The sequence below is a fragment of the Dryobates pubescens genome, chromosome 21, assembly GCF_014839835.1.
Source record: "Dryobates pubescens isolate bDryPub1 chromosome 21, bDryPub1.pri, whole genome shotgun sequence".
NCBI classification, from domain to species: domain Eukaryota; kingdom Metazoa; phylum Chordata; class Aves; order Piciformes; family Picidae; genus Dryobates; species Dryobates pubescens.
In genome coordinates, this window is record NC_071632.1 from 2,024,588 (window position 1) to 2,047,117 (window position 22,530).

The 22,530-nt window shown below is 53.3% G+C and overlaps 2 protein-coding genes across 2 annotated transcripts in view; both read left to right on the plus strand.

Moving 5' to 3' along the window:
- LOC104310166 (macrophage mannose receptor 1) overlaps positions 1-5,424 on the plus strand; it is a 62,581-nt gene extending 57,157 nt beyond the window's left edge. The window contains exons 25-28 of the mRNA XM_054171158.1: positions 1,276-1,392; positions 2,775-2,942; positions 4,226-4,255; positions 5,183-5,424. Coding sequence (XP_054027133.1) covers positions 1,276-1,392; positions 2,775-2,942; positions 4,226-4,255; positions 5,183-5,424 — 557 coding nt within the window. The remainder of the gene's footprint in view (positions 1-1,275; positions 1,393-2,774; positions 2,943-4,225; positions 4,256-5,182) is intronic.
- Positions 5,425-12,173: 6,749 nt separating this feature from the next.
- Positions 12,174-22,530, plus strand: part of LOC104310165 (macrophage mannose receptor 1) — a 54,862-nt gene continuing 44,505 nt past the window's right edge. Inside the window, exons 1-6 of the mRNA XM_054171240.1 lie at positions 12,174-12,243; positions 14,301-14,693; positions 16,035-16,208; positions 19,434-19,592; positions 20,644-20,757; positions 21,477-21,623. Coding sequence (XP_054027215.1) covers positions 12,174-12,243; positions 14,301-14,693; positions 16,035-16,208; positions 19,434-19,592; positions 20,644-20,757; positions 21,477-21,623 — 1,057 coding nt within the window. The remainder of the gene's footprint in view (positions 12,244-14,300; positions 14,694-16,034; positions 16,209-19,433; positions 19,593-20,643; positions 20,758-21,476; positions 21,624-22,530) is intronic.

Sequence of the window (22,530 nt, forward strand, 5' to 3'; positions counted from 1 at the left end):
CCATTCCATTCCATTTTATTTCATTCCACTCTACTCTACTCTACTCTACTCTACTCTACTCTATTCTACTCTATTCTATTCTATTCTATTCTATTCTATTCTATTCTCAGGAAATGCTCCACACAGAACTGGAAAGAATTGGAAGTGTTAATGGGAGTACTATTCACAACTATATACAACAGTACAAAACCAGCCTGGGCTTCTCCAAAGCCTCACTAGGGCCATCACCTTCCTAAAACCTCCTCCCAAACCAGGCTAAATCCAAGTCCATTGGAATGGGCTGCCTGAGGAGGTGGTGGAGTTGCCATCATTGGAGGTGTTCAGGAGGAGACTTGATGGGGTGCTTGGTGCCGTGGGTTAGTTGTTCAGGTGGTGTTGGATTGGTTGATGGGTTGGACACGATGATCTTGAAGGTCTCATCCAACCTGGTTTATTCTATGTATTCTATGTATTCTCAAATGCTATTCCCTCGTCCCCCCTCCAACCTCCCTACCAGGCCTGAATGATGCAGCTAAAAATCAGCTTGCCAGCAGCACCAGGCCCCACTCCCCTGCATCACAGAGATAGCAAGAAGTTCTCCACAGACAGAGATTGCCCATTGGGATGTGCTGCCCAGGGAGGTGGTGGGGTCAGTGTCCCTGGAGGTGTTTAAGAAGAGACTGAATGAGGCACTTGGTGCCATGGTCTAGTTGATTAGAAAGGGTTGAGTGATCAGTTTGACTTGATGATCTTGGAGGTCTCTTCCTGCCTGGCTGATTGTGTGATTCTGTGATAAGGGAGCCCAGGTCAGGAAGGGAGCAGGGAGCAGAGAAGGGGCCAAACAGCTTGTGCTATTCATTTATAAAGAGTAGATGCAGGCATTCTGGGAATGAAATAACAAAAGATTGGAGTTTGCAGTCCAGCCTTGGACTCTCTAGTCCTTTCCGGAGGTCCTCAACTCTCTGGTCCTTAAAGGCATCCAGCCTTAACCCACAGCATCCTGTCAGACCACACAGAATACATGAGTGACCATACCACCTATGAAAGGTATGAGTCAGCCACTTGAAAATAAAGCCTGCTTTGGTCCTTAAAAATCCTCCTCCTCACTGTGCCTCCATATCCTTCATTGCTGACGATATCTCTCACAGCCCAGCATGACTTTCTGCTCTCTGTCTAAGCCTTTGGTTGCTCCCTGCCAGCAGGGTTGGTTTCTTATTAACCTTTTCCTCTATCACTGGCTGCTTGACTTCTATGGCAGGGACTACCTCTGAGCATCTTGTCTTGGTTTTCTTACAGGTGGTACACTGACTTCTGTAGAAGATGTGGCTGAATCAGACTTCTTAGCAGAGCATGCAGACCTGTACAGAAGCAAGACAAGTGGCTTTTGGATAGGAATCTACAGAAACATGAATGGTAACTATTGGACTGCTGTAAAATGTGGAGTCCTGCAGCTGGGGAGGAACAGCAGCAGGCACCACTGCAGCCCAGGGGTTTCCTGCAGGAAAGCAGCTCCAGGGAGAAAGACCTTGGAGGCCTTATGGGCAGCAAGTTCACCGTGGGACAGCAATGTGCCCTGGGGGCCAAGAGAGCCAATGGCATCCTGGGGTGCAGCAGGAAAAGTGTGGCCAGCAGGGCTGGGGAGGTTCTGCTGCCCCTCTGCTCTGCCCTGCTGAGACCACATCTGCAATCCTGTGTCCAGCTCTGGGCTCCCCAGTTCCAGAGAGACAGAGACCTGCTGGAGAGAGTCCAAGGGAGAGCTGTGAAAAAAGACTGAGAGCCCTGGAGCTGTTTAGTCTGGAGAGGAGAAGGCTGAGAGGAGACCTTATCAATGTCAGAGTTCATGCCAAAAGGTCATGTTTTGATTCCAGCTGTTTAAGCATTAGAATCACAGAAGGGTAGAGTTTGGAAGGGACCTCCAGAGATCATCCAGTCCAACCCCCCAGCCAGAGCAGGGGCACCCAGGGTAGTCCACACAGGAATGCATCCAGGAGGGTAGATTCTTGGTTCTTAATGAGTGCTGCTGAATGGAAATATTAAACCCCTCCAATCTTAGCTCCCTAATTATTTTTCCTTCAGTCTGAAGCTTTAGTGCCCTGGATAGAATCCTGGGGGGAAGAAAATGCAAACTAATTATGGCTGGCAGACCTGCAGCTCGTCATCTGGAACAATCAGCATGGTGGCTTTAAAAAGAAAAGCAGATGGAACAAAATGCTTTATTAGGATGAGCCAGGAAATTGTCACAGAAAGGTTTGGGTTGTAAGGGATCTTGAAAGTCATCTAGTTTCACCCCCCTGCAAGAACACCTCCTGTGAGACCAGGATGCTCAAGGCCCCACACCCCACCTCCACGGGAGGGAATGGATGGAGGAACCTGCAAAGCCCAGGCCTGGCAGCCTGACCTCAGTGCCAGGCAGGAGCATGGAGCAGATCCTTGAGTCCAAGCTGTCACCACAGACCTCATGACTAGACCATGGCACCAAGTGCCACATCCAATCCCCTCTTGAACACCTCCAGGGATGGGGACTCCACCACCTCCCTGGGCAGCACATCCCAATGGCTAACAACTCTCTCAGTGAAGAACTTTCTCCTCACCTCCAGCCTAAACCTCCCCTGGCACAGCTTGAGACTGTGTCCTCTTGTTCTGGTGCTGCTTGTCTGGGAGAAGAGACCAACCCCTTCCTGTCTACAACCTCCCTTCAGGGAGTTGTAGAGAGCAATGAGGTCACCCCTGAGCCTCCTCTTCTCCAGGCTATGATGTGGGACTCACAGTATTGCTACTAACCTTTGCTCCACCAGGGCAGCTGCTGTGGCAAGATAACAGTGCCCTAGAGTTTGCCAACTGGGGTGAAGGCCAGCCCGTGGGGGACCTCCTGGAACACTGTGTGGAGCTGTCTGCTGCCTCTGGCTACTGGAGCACCCTTCCCTGCCATTCCCAGAAGGGCTTTATTTGTAAGAAAGCAAAGAGTAAGTGACTGCTTTAATAGCTGCTCTTCATGGTTCTGCTTTTAGCTCAGTAGCAGCAGCACACCATGGTCCTACAAAAGACCAGCCTGAAACACTCTGGTTACTGCCTGCCTTACCACCCATTCAGGCAGCATGATGAGTGCAGTTACCCTGTTTCTGTCTCCCCTGCTCATGGTTAATTGCTGCAGCTCTCCACAGCTGCTTGCCTTCTGTGCTGAATACTCCATTGACAGCTGGGAAACGGGCAATGCTTTCTGCAAAGCTTTTCAACTCCACTGTGCTGCTGCTCCCCTCCAACAACCCACAGCTTTTCCTAACAGCCTGAGGATTCACTTTCTATGGGATGAGAGATTGATCAAGAGCTGAGGAGCCCAGACCTGGCCACAGGACTCCAGGTGTGGCCTAACCAGGATAGCATCCTCCTTGCACAGCTGGGAGGCACTCCATAAGAGAGGCAGAGCTTAGGAGAGTATCACAGTCTCACCAAGGGTGGAAGAGACCTCAAAGATCATCCAGTCCACCCTGTCACCACAGGCCTCATGTAATTACAGGTGCAAGTAGATTATGGTCTGCCAAATCTACTGGGAACCCAAGGAATGTTTCACTGTGAGGGCAACAGAATGGTGGGGCCAGGCTCTGTTTGGTGGTGCCCAGGGATAGGACAAGGACCAACAGGTACAAGCTGGAACCCAGAAGGTTCCACCTCAAGATGAGGAGAAGCTTCTTTGGTGTGAGGGTGCTGGAGGCCTGGAGCAGGCTGCCCAGAGAGGTTGTGGAGTCTCTTGCCCTGGAGACTTTCCAGCCCCACCTGGATGTGTTCCTGTGTGACCTGCCCTGGGTGCTGCTGCTCTGGCAGAGGAGTTTGGAGTGGATGATCTCTGGAGGTGCATTCCAACCCCTAACATTCTATGGTTCTGCCTCATTGTGTGCAGTACAGGAAACCTGTCAGACATCCTCAGCTTTGGTCCAAGTTATTCCCAGGCTTCCCAGACACTCAGACCCAGTGAAGAGGGCAAGTTCTATTAAGGAGGGGAGAGGAGAGATTCCCTCCAAATCAGGCAGAAGCTACCTGTGCTTTGGAGGTTCAGAAAGAAGGAGGAAGAAGCCTTAAATATGCCAAAGGTTACAATTATATTAGAGTTAAGAATCACCCACAGCTTTGGATCTCTGCTTTTGCACAAGTGAGAAGGTCACCTTGATGCACAGAAGTTACCAGAGCTGTGTCAGGAAGAAAGTTCCACCCTCTGAGATCTTGACTAAGCCTTTGTCTTTGTCTTTGGCAGCCATCCTTGCAGCAGCTACAAGCATGGAAGGTAGGATTTTATTCTTCTGTCCCCATAGGTTCAAAGAGACTTGAAAAGCAATGCTTGAGTTTATTGAGTGATTGGTGGTTGTGATCCATTTGCCTTTGATGCATTAATTGGTTATGAGATGAGGTGACTGGGGAGGGACTTTTGAGGGTGTCAGGGAGTGATAGGACAGGGAGGGATGGAGCAAAAGTAGAAGTGGGGAGATTGAGATTGGCTGTGAGGAAGAAGTTGTTCCCCATGAGGGTGGTGAGAGCCTGGCACAGGCTGCCCAGGGAGGTGGTGGAATCTTTGAGTAATTTACTTTGTTGCCACTGAATTGGATCCCAGCACAATTCAGCACTGCCTATGAGACACTTAAAATATGGATGCTCTCACAGAATCACAGAACTGTCAGGGTTGGAAGGGAGCTCAAAGCTCAGCCAGTTCCAACCCCCTGCCATGGCCAGGGACACCTCACACTGCAGCAGGTTGCTCACAGCCACCTCCAGCCTGGCTGCAAACACCTCCAGGCAGGAGGCTTCCACCACCTCCCTGGGCAACCTGTGCCAGGCTCTCATCACCCTCCTGGGGAACAACTTCTTCCTCACAGCCAATCTGAATCCACCCATTTCTAGTTTTGCTCCATCCCTCCCAGTCCTATCCCTCCCTGACACCCTCAGAAGTCCGTCCCCAGCTTTCTTGGAGCCCCCTGCAGTTACTGGAAGGCCACAAGAAGGTCTCCTCAGAGCCTTCTCTTTGGTGAACTCATCGCCTCCTCTTTGCTCCTTCTTTTGCATGCTAAGATCTATGAGGTGGACTGACATAGAGACATGGTGATTGGTTTTCCCCCCTGCTAATTAAGAGGCAAAGCAGACCAATTCATCTTCAGCATTCTCAATTTGTGCACATTTTCATGGCTACATTGCACTCACTTCTGCTCTTTATTTACAGGTGCCAAAAAGAGCCAAGCACCCAGGCACATGAATGTGTGGGTAGTGCTTACTCTGCTCCTCATCATTTCATTAGGGATGGGAGTTATGATTTACTTCCTGATCCAGGTGAGAACTCAAAGGCAGACTGGAGGAGAGGCCAGAGGCAGCAGCACGCTGGTGCAGTACAGCTATGTCCTCACTGGAGGGGATTCTGAGAGTGATGCCACCCACAAAGGCAAAAATGAGCAGAGTGTGGTCTAAGACAGCCCAGTGCAAGGTTAAGCTTGAAATAATCTAGATGGGAGAAAAGAAATCTTTGTCAAAGGTAGATGCACCTCACAGACTCAGTTAGCAACTGTTCCAGGGTAAGGGCTAAGAGCTCTTGCTCTGTGCTCTGCAAGGAACACTCTCAGGACCAAGACTCAGCACTGTACAAATGGCCAATCACAGAAACATGAACCCCTGGGAATTCAGAGTTCAAACTCAGGGATGACCACCCAAGGGCTCTCTCTTTTGGGGCAGCATCACACACAGAGGGAAGCACAGGCATGTGGGGAGCACTCTCTCTGAAGAGCACTGAGCCCCACAGCCTCCACTTTGAGACTGTCTCATCCCCACCAACCCCTGAGGGGTGCACACAGCTACCCAAGGGGAAAAGTATTTGGAGTAACCAGTCTGGGGAAGAGAAGCCTCCCAGGAGACCTGATTGTGGCCTTCCAGGATCTGCAGGGGGCTACAAGAAAGCTGGGGAGGGACTTCTGAGGGTGTCAGGGAGGGATAGGACTGGGGGGGATGGAGCAAAACTAGAAGTGGGGAGATTCAGATTGACTGTGAGGAAGAAGTTGTTCCCCATGAGGGTGGTGAGAGCCTGGCACAGGTTGCCCAGGGGGGTGGTGGAAGCCTCCTGCCTGGAGGTGTTTGCAGCCAGGCTGGAGGTGGCTGTGAGCAACCTGCTGTGGTGTGAGGTGTCCCTGCCCATGGCAGGGGGTTGGGACTGGCTGAGCCTTGAGGTCCCTTCCAAGCCTAACAGTTCTATGATCCTGTGAAAGCATCCAACTAATCAGTGTCTGATAGGCAGTGCTAAATTGTGCTGGGAACCACTTCAGTTTTTAAGGTCCCTTCCAACCCTGACAGTTCTGTGATATTCTCCATTACTGCTCCTGGTTTCCACTCTGCCCTGACACAGCAATAAAAGTGCACTGCAAACCCTTGTGCTTCTCCCAGTGGATTGTGCAAACCCAGCAAACCTTTGCAGTCAGATCCTATGCCTTTGAATGGTTTGTATGCTTATGACTAAGAGCTTCTATCAATAAAGGATCAATGTGTTGCATAATAACAGCATCTCCATGGGCTTCAATCAGCATGTGGAAATCCCACCTGGCTTGGTGATCAGTCAGCCTGTTACAGCTAGGGAGAGGCTGTCAGGAGGAGACACAGAAACAGGAGCAAGGCATCAGACTCAAAAGAAACATAACCCAGCTGTGTAGTAGAGTGGATGCCAAGTGAAGCTGGAGGGATCCCTGGGGAAGGGAAGACTCCCAGGGACCTTCTGCTTCTGAGGGATCTGCTTTCATTTCCCTTGCCTGTTCACTTAGGATGTCTTTCCTCACTCTCCTCTGACCACTCACAGGGCTCTGTACCCGTGCTGCAGGTCACTAAGGCAGTGCTGCACGCTTGGCACTGAAATGCCTGGCAGGTTTGCTGTGCTCTCTGTGACTTGCAGGCTGTCTGTGACCTACTGAAGGGGAAAAAAGAAGAAAACCCGAGGGGAGGTGTCTCTGGGAATCCATCCAAGCCATAAAGGGTGCACAGGAGAGCTCATGGGCAGGATGGATTCCCATGGCTTTGGACTGCTGCTTACAAGAGCAGAATCATTTTTGGTGCTAAAAGACCTTTAAGTCCAACCATTCTCTAACTCTGCCAAGGCTGATGCTCAGCCATGGCCCTCAGCACCACAGCTCTGCCTCTGGGAAACACCTCCAGGGATGGGGAAGCAACCAGCTCCCTGGGCAGCCTGTGCCAGGCTTTGAGAACCCTTTCAGGGAAGAAGTTTCTTCTGATCTCCAACCTAAACCTCCCCTGGGGCAACTTGGGACCATTTCCTCTTGTCCTATCACTTGTTACTGGGGAGAAGAGACCAACTCCCACCTGGCTCCAGCCTCCTTTCAGGGAGCTGCGGAGAGCAATGAGGTCTCCCCTCAGTTGCCTCTTCTCCAGACTGAACACCCGCAGCTGCCTCAGCTGCTCCTCCCCAGCCCTGTTCTCCAGACCTCTCCCCAGCTTTGTTGCCCTTCCCTGGGCCTGCTCCAGCTCCTCAATGTCTTTCTTGGAGTGAGGGACCCAAAGCTGAACCCAGCACTCAAGATGTGACCTCACCAGTGCTGAGTACCAGGGGATGGTCACTTCCCTGCTCCTGCTGGCCACACCATTGCTGATCCAGGCCAGGATGCTGGTGGCCTTCTTGATCACCTGGACACACACTGGTTCCAGCACTGTGCCCTGGGAAACACAACTTGTGCCCAGCTGCCACCTAGAGTTAACTCCATTCCCCACCACTCCAAGTGCCACATCCAATCCCCATTGAACACCTCCAGGGATGGGGACTCCAACACCTCCCTGGGCAGCACATTCCAAAGGCCAATCTCTCCTTCTGGGAAGAATTTTTTCCTAACATCCAACCTGAACCTCCCCAGGCACAGCTTGAGACTGTGTCCTCTTGTTCTGGTGCTGGGTGCCTGGGAGAAGAGACCAACCCCCACCTGGCTACAACCTCCCTGCAGGGAGTTGTAGAGAGCAAGAAGGTCTCCCCTGAGCCTCCTCTTCTCCAGGCTAAGCAACCCCAGCTCCCTCAGCCTCTCCTCACAGGGCTGTGCTCCAGACCCCTCCCCAGCTTTGTTGCCCTTCTCTGGACACCTTCCAGCAGCTCAACATCTTTCCTAAACTGAGGAGCCCAGAACTGGACACAGGACTCAAGGTGTGGCCTAACCAGTGCTGAGCACAGGGCACAATGACTTCCCTGCTCCTGCTGGCCACACTGTTCCTGCTGCAGGCCAGGATGGCATTGGCCTTCTTGGCCCCCTGGGCACACTGCTGGCTCATGTTCAGCATACTGTCAGTCACTCCCCCCAGGTCCCTTTCTGCTCTCAGCCACTCTGCCCCCAGCCTGTAGCTCTGCCTGGGGTTGTTGTGGCCAATGTGCAGCCCCTGGCACTTGGATGTGTTCAATCTCCTGCCCTTGGCCTCTGCCCATCTGTCCAGCCTGTCCAGGTCCCTCTGCAGAGCTCTCCCACCCTCTAACAGATCAACTCCTGCCCTCAGCTTGCTGTCATCTGCCAACTTACTGAAGATGTCTCCATAACAAAGAGAGGAACAATGAGGGATGTTGTAGTTTGAGCTGGGTGCCCCCCTGGTGCATTTACTTCCTGTGTCCAGAAGTCCAGCCCAGAGGGATGGACACAGGAAATTGTGTATTTCCTACCATAATCCTTTGCACCACTATAAGATCCAGTGCGGGGTCTGGCACTTCCTCTTTCCTTCCCTCTCCGAGACTTGGTAACTGGGGGAGAGATCTCCCGGCCATGGGCCTGATTGGGCCCAAGGCCACAGGGGGATGGGCAGTCTCAGGCCTGGCCAGCTGAGACTAGCCCAGCAGAGGGAGGGGGAAGAAGGAGCCCTGGGGGTTTTGGATGCACCCTCAGGTGGGGATGGGATCTTTCTTTGTCACTGCGCTTTGGGTTTTATGTAACATTCACTGCTTTCTATTTAAACTTTCATCACTTTTGCAATCCGTTTGTCTGAGTCGTTATTTCTGCCTGTGGTGGGGAGGGGATCTGCCCCAACCCATTACAAGGGACAACTCAAATATCAGTAATCAGTATCACTAAGGTTGGAAGAGACCTCAAAGATCATCGAGTCCAACCTGTCACCACAGACCTCATGACTAGAGTAGGGAGGACACTAGTGCCCACTGCAGGCTTGAACTCACGACCTTTCCCATTAAAGGTCTTATGTGCTACCAACTGAGCCACACCACTCCCCAAATGGGAGCTTCTGATGATTATCTTCCCTCCTTTTCCTTTGTGGTAGTTTCAGGCTATGCCTTTGAAATTTTGTCACAGCTTTCAAGCAGAAAAGTAGAAACATGTAAATAAACCACTGCTGGGTGTGAAAAGCAAAACCAGAGATGATTCTAAACAATTTCTTTGGAGGCATACCTGCTGTAAGACACTTGTACCAAAACATTCTGGGGGCACCTCTTCTGACCTCATCTCTTCTTGCTTGTTGCATCTGAAGGGATTTACTAACCTGCTTCTGCTTGACCTTGGCTGCATTGTTGTGGTGAAGTCTAACAGCTAGATACTTTTCCCCTGCTCCTTTCTCCCACTGGCACAGGGGGTCAGAGGGACAGCTCTCCTGCTCTCTGACCAGGGGGTCCCATGTTGTTTGTTAATTGTCAATCCCTGCACATGTTGTAACTCCTGGATATGTTGTACACATTCCTTGCACTCCACTGCAGAGTGTAGTTTTGCCTCTAAATACAGCTTGCATTTGCTTCCTGCTGGGCTGGGCTGGCAAGGTTAAAGTTGGAGGCAAATCTCAACCCACCACATCCTTCAAAACAAATCACAGCAGCATGGCTGAAGCTGATCTGGATGAGGGCATTGAGTCAGTCATCAGCAAATGTGCAGCTGACACCAAGCTGGGAGCAGATGTTGGTCAGTTAGAGGGCAGAAGGGCTCTGCAGAGGGACCTCGACCCACTGGACAGCTGGGCAGAGGCCAACAGGATGGCATTCAACAAGTCCAAGTGCCAGGGGCTGCACTTTGGCCACAGCAACCCCAGGCAGAGCTACAGGCTGGGGTCAGGGTGGCTGAGAGCTGCCAAACAGAGAGGGACCTGGGGGTGCTGATTGACAGCTGCCTGAACATGAGCCAGCAGTGTGCCCAGGGGGCCAAGAAGGCCAAGGGCATCCTGGCCTGAACCAGGAACAGTGTGGCCAGCAGGAGCAGGGAAGTCATTGTGCCCTGTACACTGCACTGGTTAGGCCACACCTTGAATCCTGTGTCCAGCTCTGGGCTCCTCAGTTTAGGAAAGATGTTGAGCTGCTGGAAGGTGTCCAGAGAAGGGCAACAAGGCTGGGGAGGGGTCTGGAGCACAGCCCTGTGAGGAGAGGCTGAGGGAGCTGGGGTTGCTTAGCCTGGAGAAGAGGAGGCTCAGGGGAGACCTCATTGCCCTCTACAACTCCCTGCAGAGAGGTTGTAGACAGGAGGGGGTTGGTCTCTTCTCTCTAGCAACCAGCACCAGAACAAGAGGACACAGTCTCAAGCTGTGCCAGGGGAGGTTTAGACTCGAAGTGAGGAGAAAGTTCTTCCCAGAGTCATTCACCATTGGGATGTGCTGCCCAGGGAGGTGGTGGAGTCCCCATCCCTGGAGGTGTTCAAGAGGGGATTGGATGTGGCACTTGGAGCCATGGTCTAGTCATGAGGTCTGTGGTGACAGGTTGGACTCGATGATCCTCAAGGTCTCTTCCAACCTTGGTGATACTGTGATCTAGTTGGGGATGTCCCTGTTGAGTGCAGAGGGGTTGGACTGAATGAGTTTTGGAGGTCCCTTCCAGCCCAGCCCATTCTGTGCTTCTGCAGTTCTAATGTCTACAGGCTCTCCTGAGACAAATTCAGATGGCACAGCACAGTTGTTTGACCAGCTGATAAACTGGAGAAGACAAAAGTCAGGTGGCTGCATAGTGCCCAGCTCCTGAGCAGAATTAAATGATCCCCTCTCAGATGTGTCCAGGCTTAGCTCAGTGCCCTCTGCCCTGGATACCAAACTGGCTGATGGCCAGGGGCAAAGAGTGGTTGGGAATGGAGCTAAATCTGGGTGGTGTCAGTCACCAGTGGTGTCCCCCAGGGCTCAGCACTGGGACCTGTCTGCTTTAATGTCTTTATCAATGATCTGGGTGAGGGCACTGAGGCTCCCTCAGTGAGTCTGCAGATGACAGCAGGCTGGGTGGCTGTGTCCAGCTGCTAGAGGCTGGGGAAGCTTCATAGCAGGTCCTGGGCAGGTGAGAGCCATGGGCCAAGGCTCATTGGAGGAAGTTCAACAAGGTCAGGGGCCAGGTCCTGCACCTGGGTCACAGCAACCCCCTGGGGAGCTCCAGACCTGGGGATGTGTGGCTGGAAAGCTGCAGCTGGGAGAGGGCCCTGGGGGTGTTGGGTGGCAGTCACTGAGCATGAGGCAGCAGTGCCCAGGGGGCCAAGAAAGCCAAAGGCATCCTGGCCTGGGTCAGAAGCAGGGTGGGCAGCAGGGCCAGGGAGGGGATCATCCCCCTGTGCTCAGCACTGGGGAGGCCACCCCTGGAGGGCTGTGTTCAGCTCTGGGCCCTCCCTGCAGGAAGGACACTGAGGGGCTGGAGCCTGTGCAGAGCAGGGCAGGCAGGCTGGAGAAGGGCCTGGAGCCCCTGGGCTAGAGGAGGGGCTGAGGGAGCTGGGGGTGTTGAGGCTGGAGAAGAGGAGGCTGAGGGAGACCTCCTTGCTCTCTGCAGCTCCCTGCAGGGAGGTTGCAGTGAGGAGGGGACAGCCTCTGCTCCTTGGTGGCAAGGGCCAGGAGCAGAGGCAATGGTTGCAAGCTGCCCCAGGGGAGGTTCAGGCTGGCTGCTAGGAAATCTTTCTTGCCTGGAAGGGTTCTGAGGCATTACCCAGGGCTGTGGTGGCAGTCTTTGAGATTTGCATTTGAACAGATGCAAACTTCACTTTCAGAGGCCAAGTTTGAATTTTGCACTTACTTATAGGTTTCAGAAGCCCCCATGTGACAGGAGCCCCACTTGTGACAGGAGCCCCACTTGTGACAGGAGCCCCCCATGTGACAGGACATTTCCTTATTTAGAGCCCAGGGTTTCCTCTGGCAGCTAAAGCTCTGCACCAGAGAGCAGAAGCCAGTGCCACTTGGTTTCCTGGAGCCTCCTACTGCAGCCATTCTGTTCAGCCCATTTCTTTGTGAACAGGAAGGAAGAAATGAAACATTTGACTCTCTCTACAGTCTTATTTTTCCTCTCTTCCCTTCACACTGCTTCTCAGACACTTGGTGAGTCTTTGTGTGTTTTTTGTAGCCCCTGCAAAACGTGGATGTGAAAGTTGCCATGTTTTTGCTGTCTTGCTTCAAAATGTCCATGCAGCTTCCCTCCCCTGCAGCTGGGATTCATCCTGCCTGGAGTGGGCCACAGATGTTTAGTAGGGATGCAGGTGCAGAGGTGTTGGTTCGCTGTTGAAGACTCAGGATGGGAGAAGTGGAGAGCCATGGATGCAGAGAAAGGTTTCCTGGGGGGTACAGTGTGTGGCTGTGTCTGCTCTGAGCAGATTGGCTTCAGTGTGCTCCAAGGTCCTTGTCTGTGTATGTCACTGAGCAGCTGAAATGGAGAAAGGAGTTCAGCAAGGTGCTGTATGTGCACCTCCTAGCCCTAGGCTGTGTGGGATGAGATGGAGCTTATGGCTTGATGAGAGTTATGATACTGTGGGGAGAAAAAGAGTCAAGTACAGCCCTCAGGGTAAGGATAAGAGCTGCACAGCAGCCCAAGGGCAGACCACAGCTCCCCTGTGAGGATGGGAATAAGAGTCAGGGACAGTTTTCCTGTATCCTTCATTAGATGTGTGGAGTGGAGTACAGATCCCAGCTTGCCAAAGCTGTGAGAGCTGTGCCAGCACTAGCCTGGGCACAAATGGGCTCTCCTCTCTCCTCTGCAAGCTGGGACCCGAGCCCCCAGGACACCCCAAGCACAAACCTCACAGGTTCCAGCAAGAACTTCTATTTTTAGATCCAAAAATGCTATGAGAGGCAACAGCTGAAACAAAGGGCACTACACTAAGCACTTAGCAGTAAGGAAGGAAAGATTTCATAAGATGTAATTCCCTCTATCTAAATGGAGAGAAGAAAGCAGATTTTTAGCTCCAAAGATAGATCCAAAGAAGGGAATCTTCCACAGCTTACTAAGCCAGAGAAAGCAACCCCTTAGGATGGTACTACAGGCAGGAACCCCAACCAGAGCAACTCCTCCAGGCAGAGCTTCCAGAATTTCCCTGATGCTTTCTGCTGGTTAGGCCACACCTTGAGTCCTGTGTCCAGGTCTGGGCTCCTCAGTTTAAGGACAATGAGACACTTGAAGGTGTCCAGAGAAGGGCAACAAGGCTGGGGAGGGGTCTGGAGCACAGCCCTGTGAGGAGAGGCTGAGGGAGCTGGGGTTGCTTAGCCTGGAGAGGAGGCTCAGGGGAGACCTTGCCCTCTCCAACTCCCTGAAGGGAGGTTGTAGCCAGGTGGGGGTTGGTCTCTTCTCCCAGACAAGCAGCACCAGAACAAGAGGACACAGTCTCAAGCTGTGCCAGGGGAGGTTTAGGCTGAAGGTGAGGAGAAAGTTCTTCCCAGCAAGAGAGATTGGCCATTGGGATGTGCTGCCCAGGGAGGTGGTGGAGTCACCATCCCTGGAGGTGTTCAAGAGGAGATTGGATGTGGCACTTGGAGCCATGGTTTAGTTGTCAGGAGCTGTTAGGTATTAGGTGATAGGTTGGACTTGATGATCTCTGAGGTCTTTTCCAACCTGGTTGATTCTATGCTCCCAGCATTGTCTTGAGTGTTTTGGGAGGGTATCACATTGTCCCTTCTAGAGTTAATCTCTCAGATGGGCCTGGGGCTGATGCTACATCACCAGGTGGGGATTACAAATTTCTTCAGGGACAGGAGCAGGGGCAATGCCTCAAACCAGAGCAGAGCAGACTGAGATTGGATGTGAGGAACAAGTTCTGCACCAGGAGGGTGGTGGAACACTGGCACAGGTTGCCCAGGGAGGTGGTTGAGGCTCCATGCCTGGAGATATTCCAGGTGAGGCTGGACAGGGCTCTGGGCAACCTGATCTGGTGGAGGATGTCCCTGCTGAGTGCAGGGGGTTGGACTGGATGTATTTTATGTTCTCTTACTCCTGTGTATTGTATTTATTGGAGCTGCACTTGGTTTTCCTTCCCAGTTTTGGATCTCTGCAGAAGTGACTCAGTCTGAGTCTCCTGGCATGAGCCAGAGCAGGGCAGGAGCCTCACAAGCTCCCCTCCTCCGGTGCTCTCCATCACTGCATTAATTGTGGTCATTTTCTCTTACAGACAAGGGGAAATTTTTAATCTACAATGTGGACACTCAGCTGTGTTTGGAGGCTCAGAGCTCTGGAGCAGTCACAGCAGCTGCCTGCAAGACAAACACAGAGTCACAAGAGTTCAAGTGGGTGTCTGAGCAGCGAGTGCTGAGCGTGGCCTTTGCACAGTGCTTGGGAGTGCCCCACAGGCAAAGCCAGGCCCACATCTCTTTGTACTCCTGCCACCAGCAAAGGGCATTCCTGACATGGGAGTGCAGAAATGGGACCCTGGCACTCCAAGGGGAAAGCTTATTTCTCAGTGCTGGCAACAGGCAAGAGGACAATGCTGTGCTGAGCACAGGACCAGCCCAGAGGTGGAGGATCTACGGAACCAGGGAGGATTTGTGCTCTCGAGGCCATGAAGGTGAAGCTTCCAGATTAATCTTCATGGTTTATTGAACCCATTTCCTCTCCACCATGGATTGGTTCCCCTGATTTCTCTCTACAACTTGGCCCTGATTACTCTCTACAACTCCCTGAAGGGAGGCTGTAGCCAGGTGGGGGTTGGTCTCTTCTGCCAGGCACCCAGCACCAGAACAAGAGGACACGGTCTCAAGCTGTGCCAGGGGAGGTGTAGGCTGGAGGTGAGGAAGAAATCTTCCCAGCAAGAGAGATTGGCCATTGGGATGTGCTGCCCAGGGAGGTGGTGGAGTCCCCATCCCTGGAGGTGTTTAGGAAGAGCCTGGATGAGGCACTTGGTGCCATGGTTTAGTTGATCAGATGGTGCTGGGTGATAGGTTGGACTTGATGGTCTCAAAGGTCTTTTCCAACCTGGTCTATTCTATTCTATTCTATTCTATTCTATTCTATTCTATTCTATTCTATTCTATTCTATTCTATTCTATTCTATTCTATTCTATTCTATTCTATTCTATTCTATCTTATCCTATCCTATCTTATTCTATTCTAACATTATCTGTTGCTCCTTAGGAAGAGGTGGACTGGATGATAAGTGGTTAAGATATACAGGCACCTGCCTGAAGGTGTGCAGCACATCCCCAGTATAGGAAGGACCTGGACCTGATGGAGAGGGTCCAGAGGAGGGCCTCAAAAATGATCAGCTCTGCTGCTCTGGAGCAGCTTTGCTATGATGACAGGCTGAGGGAGCTGGGGGTGTTGAGGCTGGAGAAGAGGAGGCTGAGGGAGACCTCCTTGCTCTCTGCAGCTCCCTGCAGGGAGATTGCAGCGAGGAGGAGACAGCCTCTGCTCCTTGGTGGCAAGCCACAGGAGCAGAAGCAATGGTTGCAAGCTGCCCCAGGGGAGGTTCAGGCTGGATGCTAGGAAATCTTTCTTGCCTGGAAGGGTTCTCAGGCATTGGAATGTTCTTCCTAGAGACCTAATAGCAACATTCCAGTACCTGAAGGGGCTGCAAGAAGGCTGCAGAGGGACTGTTTGCAAAGGCCTGCAGGGACAGGACCAGGGGCAATGGCTTCAGACTAGAGCAGAGCAGATTAGATATGAGGAACAAGTTCTGCACCAGGAGGGTGGTGGAACACTGGCACAGGATGCCCAGGGAGGGGGTTGAGGCTCCATGGCTGGAGATATTCCAGGTGAGGCAGGACAGGGTTCTGGGCAGCCTGATACAGTGGAGGATGTCCCTGCTGAGTGCAGGGGGTTGGACTGGGTGAGCTTTGGAGGTCCCTCCCATTCTGTGATTCTGTGCTCATCATGCCCAGCCATTAACCCTACTCTTTTTCCCCCTCAGAGCTGTTCACCCTGGCAGGAAATGCCAACGGAGCTGCCTGTGCCTTCCCCTTCCGGCTGGGGGGCAGCTGGCACAGCGAGTGCACGGCGGCTGGCAGGGCTGACGGCTTGCTCTGGTGTGCCACCACCCCCAGCTTCGACCAGGACCATCTCTATGGCTTCTGTCCCACTGGCTGTAAGTCCCAAGGGCTGCACTGCTGGGGAAATCCAGCAGTATTGCCAGGCTGGTCACAGCATGGCAGGGAGAAAACTTCTCATGGCTTCATTTTACTCCTCAATGTCTCTGCGGTGCCACAGCATTCCTGCACCTGGGCAGCAGGACAGGCTGGCAGGGGATCTGCTGGAGAGCAGCCCTGTGGAGAGGGAGCTGGGAGTGCTGGTGGGCAGCAAGCTCTCCATGGGACAGCAATGTGCCCTGGGGGCCAACAAGGCCAAGGGGGTCCTGGGGGGCATTCAGAGGAGTGTGGCCAGCAGAGCCAGGGAGGTTCTCCTCCCCCTCTGCTCTGCCCTGCTGAGACCTCACCTGGAATATTGCATCCAGCTCTGGGCTCCCCAGCTCAGGAGGGACAGGGATCTGCTGGAGAGAGTCCAAGGGAGGGCTACAAGGATGCTGCAGGGACTGCAGCACTGCCTGGGGAGGAGAGGCTGAGAGCCCTGGGGCTGTTCAGTCTGGAGAGGAGAAGGCTGAGAGGGATCTGATCAATGTCTATCAATAGCTGAGGGCTGGGGGTCAAGTGGAGGGGGCCAAGCTCTTTTGGGTGGTGCACAGCAATAAGCCAAGGAACAAAGGAGACAAACTGGAACAGAGAAGGTTTCAGCTCAGCATGAGGAGAAACTTCTTTGGTGTGAGAGTGCTGGAGGCCTGGAGCAGGCTGCCCAGGGAGGTTGTGGAGTCTCCTGCTCTGGAGCCTTTGCAGCCCTGTCTGGATGTGTTCCTGGGTGACCTGTGCTGGATTCTCTGCTCCTGCTCTGGCAGGGGGTTGGACTGGAAGCTCTCCAGATGTCCCTTCCAACTCCTAAAATCCTGTGAGCTGTGATCCTGTGATTAGATAACTGTTGGGTCACTGTCACCAACTCCTGAAGCTGCCACTCAAAAGAAGCTGAAGTAGAAGCTAAGAATTGGCAAAGAATCAGCAATCATGGCACAGCCTTACAACAAACTGCTGGGGAAGTCCAAAGTGTTTCCCTCAAGCAAAGAGAATGTGAAGAGAAGCTGTGACCACAGCACTTGCCCAGGGAGCAGCTCTGCTAGCAGGGAACTCTCAGAGGACAGCTTCTAAACTCCAGTTGCCTCAAGCATGCAGGCAAGAAAGAAGCACTGACTTGTAAACAAAGCATCAAAGCATCAAATCATTCAGGATGGAAAAGATCAATGAGAAACCTCACACTGCCACCGGGAAAGCCTGACCCCAAGAGCCACATCTGCAGGTCTCTGAAATATCTGCAGGGTGGTGACTCCTCCACTTCCCTGGGGAGCCTCTCTCAGTGCTTGCCAACCCTTTCCTCACATCCAATCTAAACCTCCCCTGGGGCAATGTGAGGCCATTTCCCCTCATCCTCTCACTTGCTTCTTAGGACAAGACACAAGCATCCACCTGGCTCCAACCTCCTCTCAGGGAGCTGTAGAGAGCAATGAGGTCTCCCCTCAGCCTCCTCTTCTCCAGGCTGAACACCCCCAGCTCCCTCAGCTGCTCCTCCCCAGCCCTGTTCTCCAGACCCTTCCCCAGCTTCATTGCCCTTCTCTGGGCCTGCTCCAGCTCCTCAATGTCCCTCTTGGAGTGAGGGCCCCAAAACTGAACCCAGAACTCAAGACATGGCCTCACCAGTGTTGAGTGCAGGGCAACAAATCCCTTCCCTACTCCTGCTGGCCACAGCATTGCTGGTCCAAGCCAGGGTGCTGTTGGCCTTCTTGACCACCTGGGCACACTGGCTCATCATCAGGTGGCTGCTGACCAACACCCTCAGGTCCTTCTCTACTTGGGATCTACTTGTAGCAAAACTAGAAGTGGGGAGATTGAGATTGGCTGTGAGGAAGAAGTTGTTCCCCATGAGGGTGGTGAAAGCCTGGCACAGGCTGCCCAGGGAGGTGGTGGAAGCCTCCTGCCTGGAGGTGTTTGCAGCCAGGCTGGAGGTGGCTGTGAGCAACCTGCTGCAGTGTGAGGTGTCCCTGGCCATGGCAGGGGGGTTGGAACTGGCTGAGCCTTGAGGTCCCTTCCAACCCTGACAGTTCTGTGATCCTATGAGCTTTCCAACCACTCTTTCCCAAGCCTGGAGAGCTGGAAGTGCCATCAAAGCTGGCATAGTTTCAAAAGCAAGCTTCCCACCCCTGTTTGCAATTCTTTTGTATTTCATCAGATTTAAGTCACCACCAGCTCTGAGCTGCTGAAGCCTTTTCAGAACAGATGATGAGCAGTCCTGGTTTGTTGATAGTTTTACATTGCATTTTTCCACCTGGAGATTATCAGATTTGAGAGGTGAAAAGAAAAAGAAAGGATCACAGAATGCTCCAGGCCAGAAGGGAGCTCCAAAGCTCACCCAGTCCAACCCCTCTGCACTCAGCAGGGACATCCCCAGCTAGATCAGGTTGCCCAGAGCCCTGTCCAGCCTCACCTGGAATATCTCCAGCCATGGAGCCTCAACCACCTCCCTGGGCAACCTGTGCCAGTGTTCCACCACCCTCCTGGTGCAGAACTTGTTCCTCACATCCAATCTCAATCTGCTCTGCTCTAGTCTGAAGCCATTGCCCCTGGTCCTGTCCCTGTAGGCCTTTGCAAACAGTCTCTCTGCAGCCTTCTTGTAGCCCCTTCAGGTCCTGGCAGGCTGCTCTTAGGTCTCCCTGGAGCCTTCTCTACTCCAGGCTGAACACCCCCAGCTCCCTCAGCCTGACCTCATAGCAGAGCTGCTCCAACCCCCTGAGCATTTCTGTGGCCTCCTCTGGACCCTCTTCATCAGGTCCAGGTCCTTCCTGTGCTGAGGGCTCCAGAGCTGGACACAGCCCTGCAGGGGAGGTCTCCCCAGAGCAGAGCCAAGTGTCAGAATCACCTCTCTGGATCACTGGCAGTGCTGCTTTGGATGCAGCCCAGGCTGCCCTTGGGCTCCTGTGCTGCAGTCTCACACTGCCTGCTCCTGGCCAGCTTCTCCCCCACCAGCACCCCCAAGTCCTTCTCTTCAGGGCTGCTCTGTAACTCCTCATCCCCCAGTCTGTATTGATAGTGAGGGTTGAAAGGTTCTTCTCTACTAATGTCCATGGCCAAAAGCAAGCTGACAGCAGAGTGTGGGTCTGGGGGGCCTGAGCCCTATTAGCTCCAGCATCTCATTGCACCAGGCAGCCTGTGGTTACATTTTCTCCCAGCACTTTGTGTAAGGAAGTGTCACTCTGAGTCTCCTTTCTCTCATGCAGACACAGACAGATTCTGGAGCACAGATCCTTTGACAGGAGCACACTACCAGGTAAACCACCAGGCAGCTCTCACCTGGCACCAAGCAAGGCAGAGCTGCCAGCAGCAGGAAGCAGAACTGCTGAGTGTCACAGAGCTCCAGGAGCAGCAGTATCTGAGAGGTGAGCTAATAAGCATGGCATAGTGAAAACACTTGCAAAGAGTATTTCTCTGAGTGCTTGCAATGCTTCAGTGCCTTCATCATGTCAGTGAGGATCTGATGTGGAGATGGTGTCTGTGCTGGCTAGAGAAACAGCACAATTACTGCAAATTGAGCTCCCCACAGATGGAACTCCTGGAAGTTGTGGCATTGCCATTTGAAATCACTTCCCATTGCTACTGCTTCTTCAAAGAAAGAGAAGGAAAGAGACCTGGGCAGGGAAGATTTGGGTTGGACATAATGAAGGCCAAGGGCAGCCCTGGCTGCTCCCAAAGCAGTGTGGCCAGAGCTGGAGTGAGAGGATCCTGCCCCTCTGCTCTGCTCTGGGGAGACCTCACCTGCAGGGCTGGGGCCAGTTGTGGAGCCCTCAACACAGAAGAGACCTGGACCTGATGGAGAGGGTCCAGAGGAGGCCATAAAGATGATTAGAGGGCTGGAGAACTTCTGCTGTGAGGGCAGGCTGAGAGAGATAGAGCTGCTCAGCCTGGAGAGGAGAAGGCTCCAGGGAGACCTTAGAGCTGCATTTCAATATCTTCAGGGCACCTCCATGCAGGCTGGGGGGAGACTGTTCAGAAGGGGCTGTGGGGATAGGATGAGAGGCAGTGGTTTGAAACTGGAGCAGGGCAGAGTTAGGTTGGATATTAGGAAGAAGCTCTGCACAGGGAGGCTGGGGAGACACTGGCACAGGCTGCCCTGGGATGGGGTTGAGGCTTTATCCCTGCAGACATTGAAGCTCAGCCTGGCTGTGTCCCTGGGCAGCCTGCTCTAGCTGGAGCTGTCCCTGCTGCCTGCAGGGCCTTGGGCAAGATGCCCTTTGAGGTTCCCTCCCAACCTGATGCACTCTGTGAGTCTGTGCAATGGATTCTGGGGATACTCCAAGGCCTTTCCAGCAGGACAGCCCCTAGTGTGTACTGGTGCCTGGTAGTGTTGGGGGACTCTACTCTGCCTCCAGCAGAAACTGCAGAGCATTTCCTAACAAATCTCACTGGAATTCACCTCTTTGGGTTCTCTAGACTTGATTGACAGCAAGAGATCCTCTCTCTGGATTGGGCTTAACCACCTGAACCTCAACAGCAGCTGGCAGTGGAGTGGTGGCCTTCCCTTCAGGTACCTGAACTGGGCACCAGGTAGGAACAGATGTTGAACAGCTTTGGGAATGAGCTGGAGCTGCTCTGCTCTGGAGACAGCCTGAGAGAGTTGGGGTTGTGCAGGCTGGAGAGGAGAATCCTGCTGGAGGTGCAGAGCTTCCTAAAATGTGCTGGAAGGTGTCCAGAGAAGGGCCAGGAGGAGGAGCAGAGGGCTGGGGCTATGAGGACAGACTGAGGGAATTGGGGTTGTGCAGTCCAGAGAAGAGAAGGCTCCCAGGAGACCTTCTGGTGGCCTTCCAGGATCTGCAGGGGGCTCCAAGAAAGCTGGGGAGGGACTTTTGAGGGTGTCAGGGAGGGATAGGAGTGGGGGGGATGGAGCAAAACTAGAAGTGGGGAGATTGAGATTGGATGTGAGGAAGAAGTTGTTGCCCATGAGGGTGGTGAGAGCCTGGCACAGGCTGCCCAGGGAGGTGGTGGCAGCCTCCTGCCTGGAGGTGTTTGCAGCCAGGCTGGAGGTGGCTGTGAGCAACCTGCTGCACTGTGAGGTGTCCCTGGCCATGGCAGGGGGTTGGAACTGGCTGAGCCTTGAGGTCCCTTCCAACCCTGACAGTGCTGTGATTCAGCCATTTCCAGGAGCAAAGCAACTGTGGCCATGAGCCTGTAGCTGCTACATGGACAGGCTGTAAGTGTATGAAGCATTCAGCTGCTGACATAAACCCTGTGCTACATCAAGACAACTTGGTTTTGATTCTCTCAAGGAAGCCCTGAGCCTGAGCCTGAGCACCTCTGTGCAGTCCTGAACCCCAGAAGAGATGGGAAATGGGAGGCTCAGCCCTGTGAGCTGAAACTTGGCTACATCTGCAAAAAGGAAAACTCCACTCAGGATCTCCTCAGTCTCCCAGCAGGTATGGCAAGCAAAGCAAAGCCCTCTGCCAGAGCCAGGATTTGTGTCACCAAGATGACATCTCCTGGCATTGCCATTTCACAGTCTCACAGTCTCACAGTATAACCAAGGTTGGAAGAGACCCCAAGGATCATCAAGTCCAACCTGTCCCAACAGACCTCACAACTAGACCATGGCACCAAGTGCCACGTCCAATCTCCCCTTGAACACCTCCAGGGATGGGGACTCCACCACCTCCCTGGGCAGCACATCCCAATGACGAATGACTCGCTCAGTGAAGAACTTTTTCCTCACCTCGAGTCTAAACCTCCCCTGGCACAGCTTGAGACTGTGTCCCCTTGTTCTGGTGCTGGGGACCTGGGAGAAGAGACCAACCCCCTCCTGGCTACAACCACCTTTCAGGTAGTTGTAGAGGGCAATGAGGTCTCCCCTGAGCCTCCTCTTCTCCAGGCTAAGCAACCCCAGCTCCCTCAGCCTCTCCTCACAGGGCTGTGCTCAAGGCCTCTCCCCAGCCTTGTTGCCCTTCTCTGGACACCTTCAAGTCTCTCAATGTCCTTCTTAAACTGAAGGGCCCAGAACTGGACACAGGACTCAAGGTGTGGCCTAACCAGTGCAGAGCACAGGGCACAATGACCTCCCTGCTCCTGCTGGCCACACTCTTCCTGATACAGGCCAGGATGCCCTTGGCCCTCTTGGCCCCCTGGGCACACTGCTGGCTCATGTTTAGGCAGCTGTCAATCAGCACCCCCAGGTCCCTCTCTGTTTGGCAGCTCTCAGCCACTCTGCCCCCAGCCTGTAGCTCTGCCTGGGGTTGCCGTGGCCAAAGTGCAGCCCCTGGCACTTGGACTTGTTGAATGCCATCCTGTTGGCCTCTGCCCAGCTGTCCAGTCGGTCGAGGTCCCTCTTCA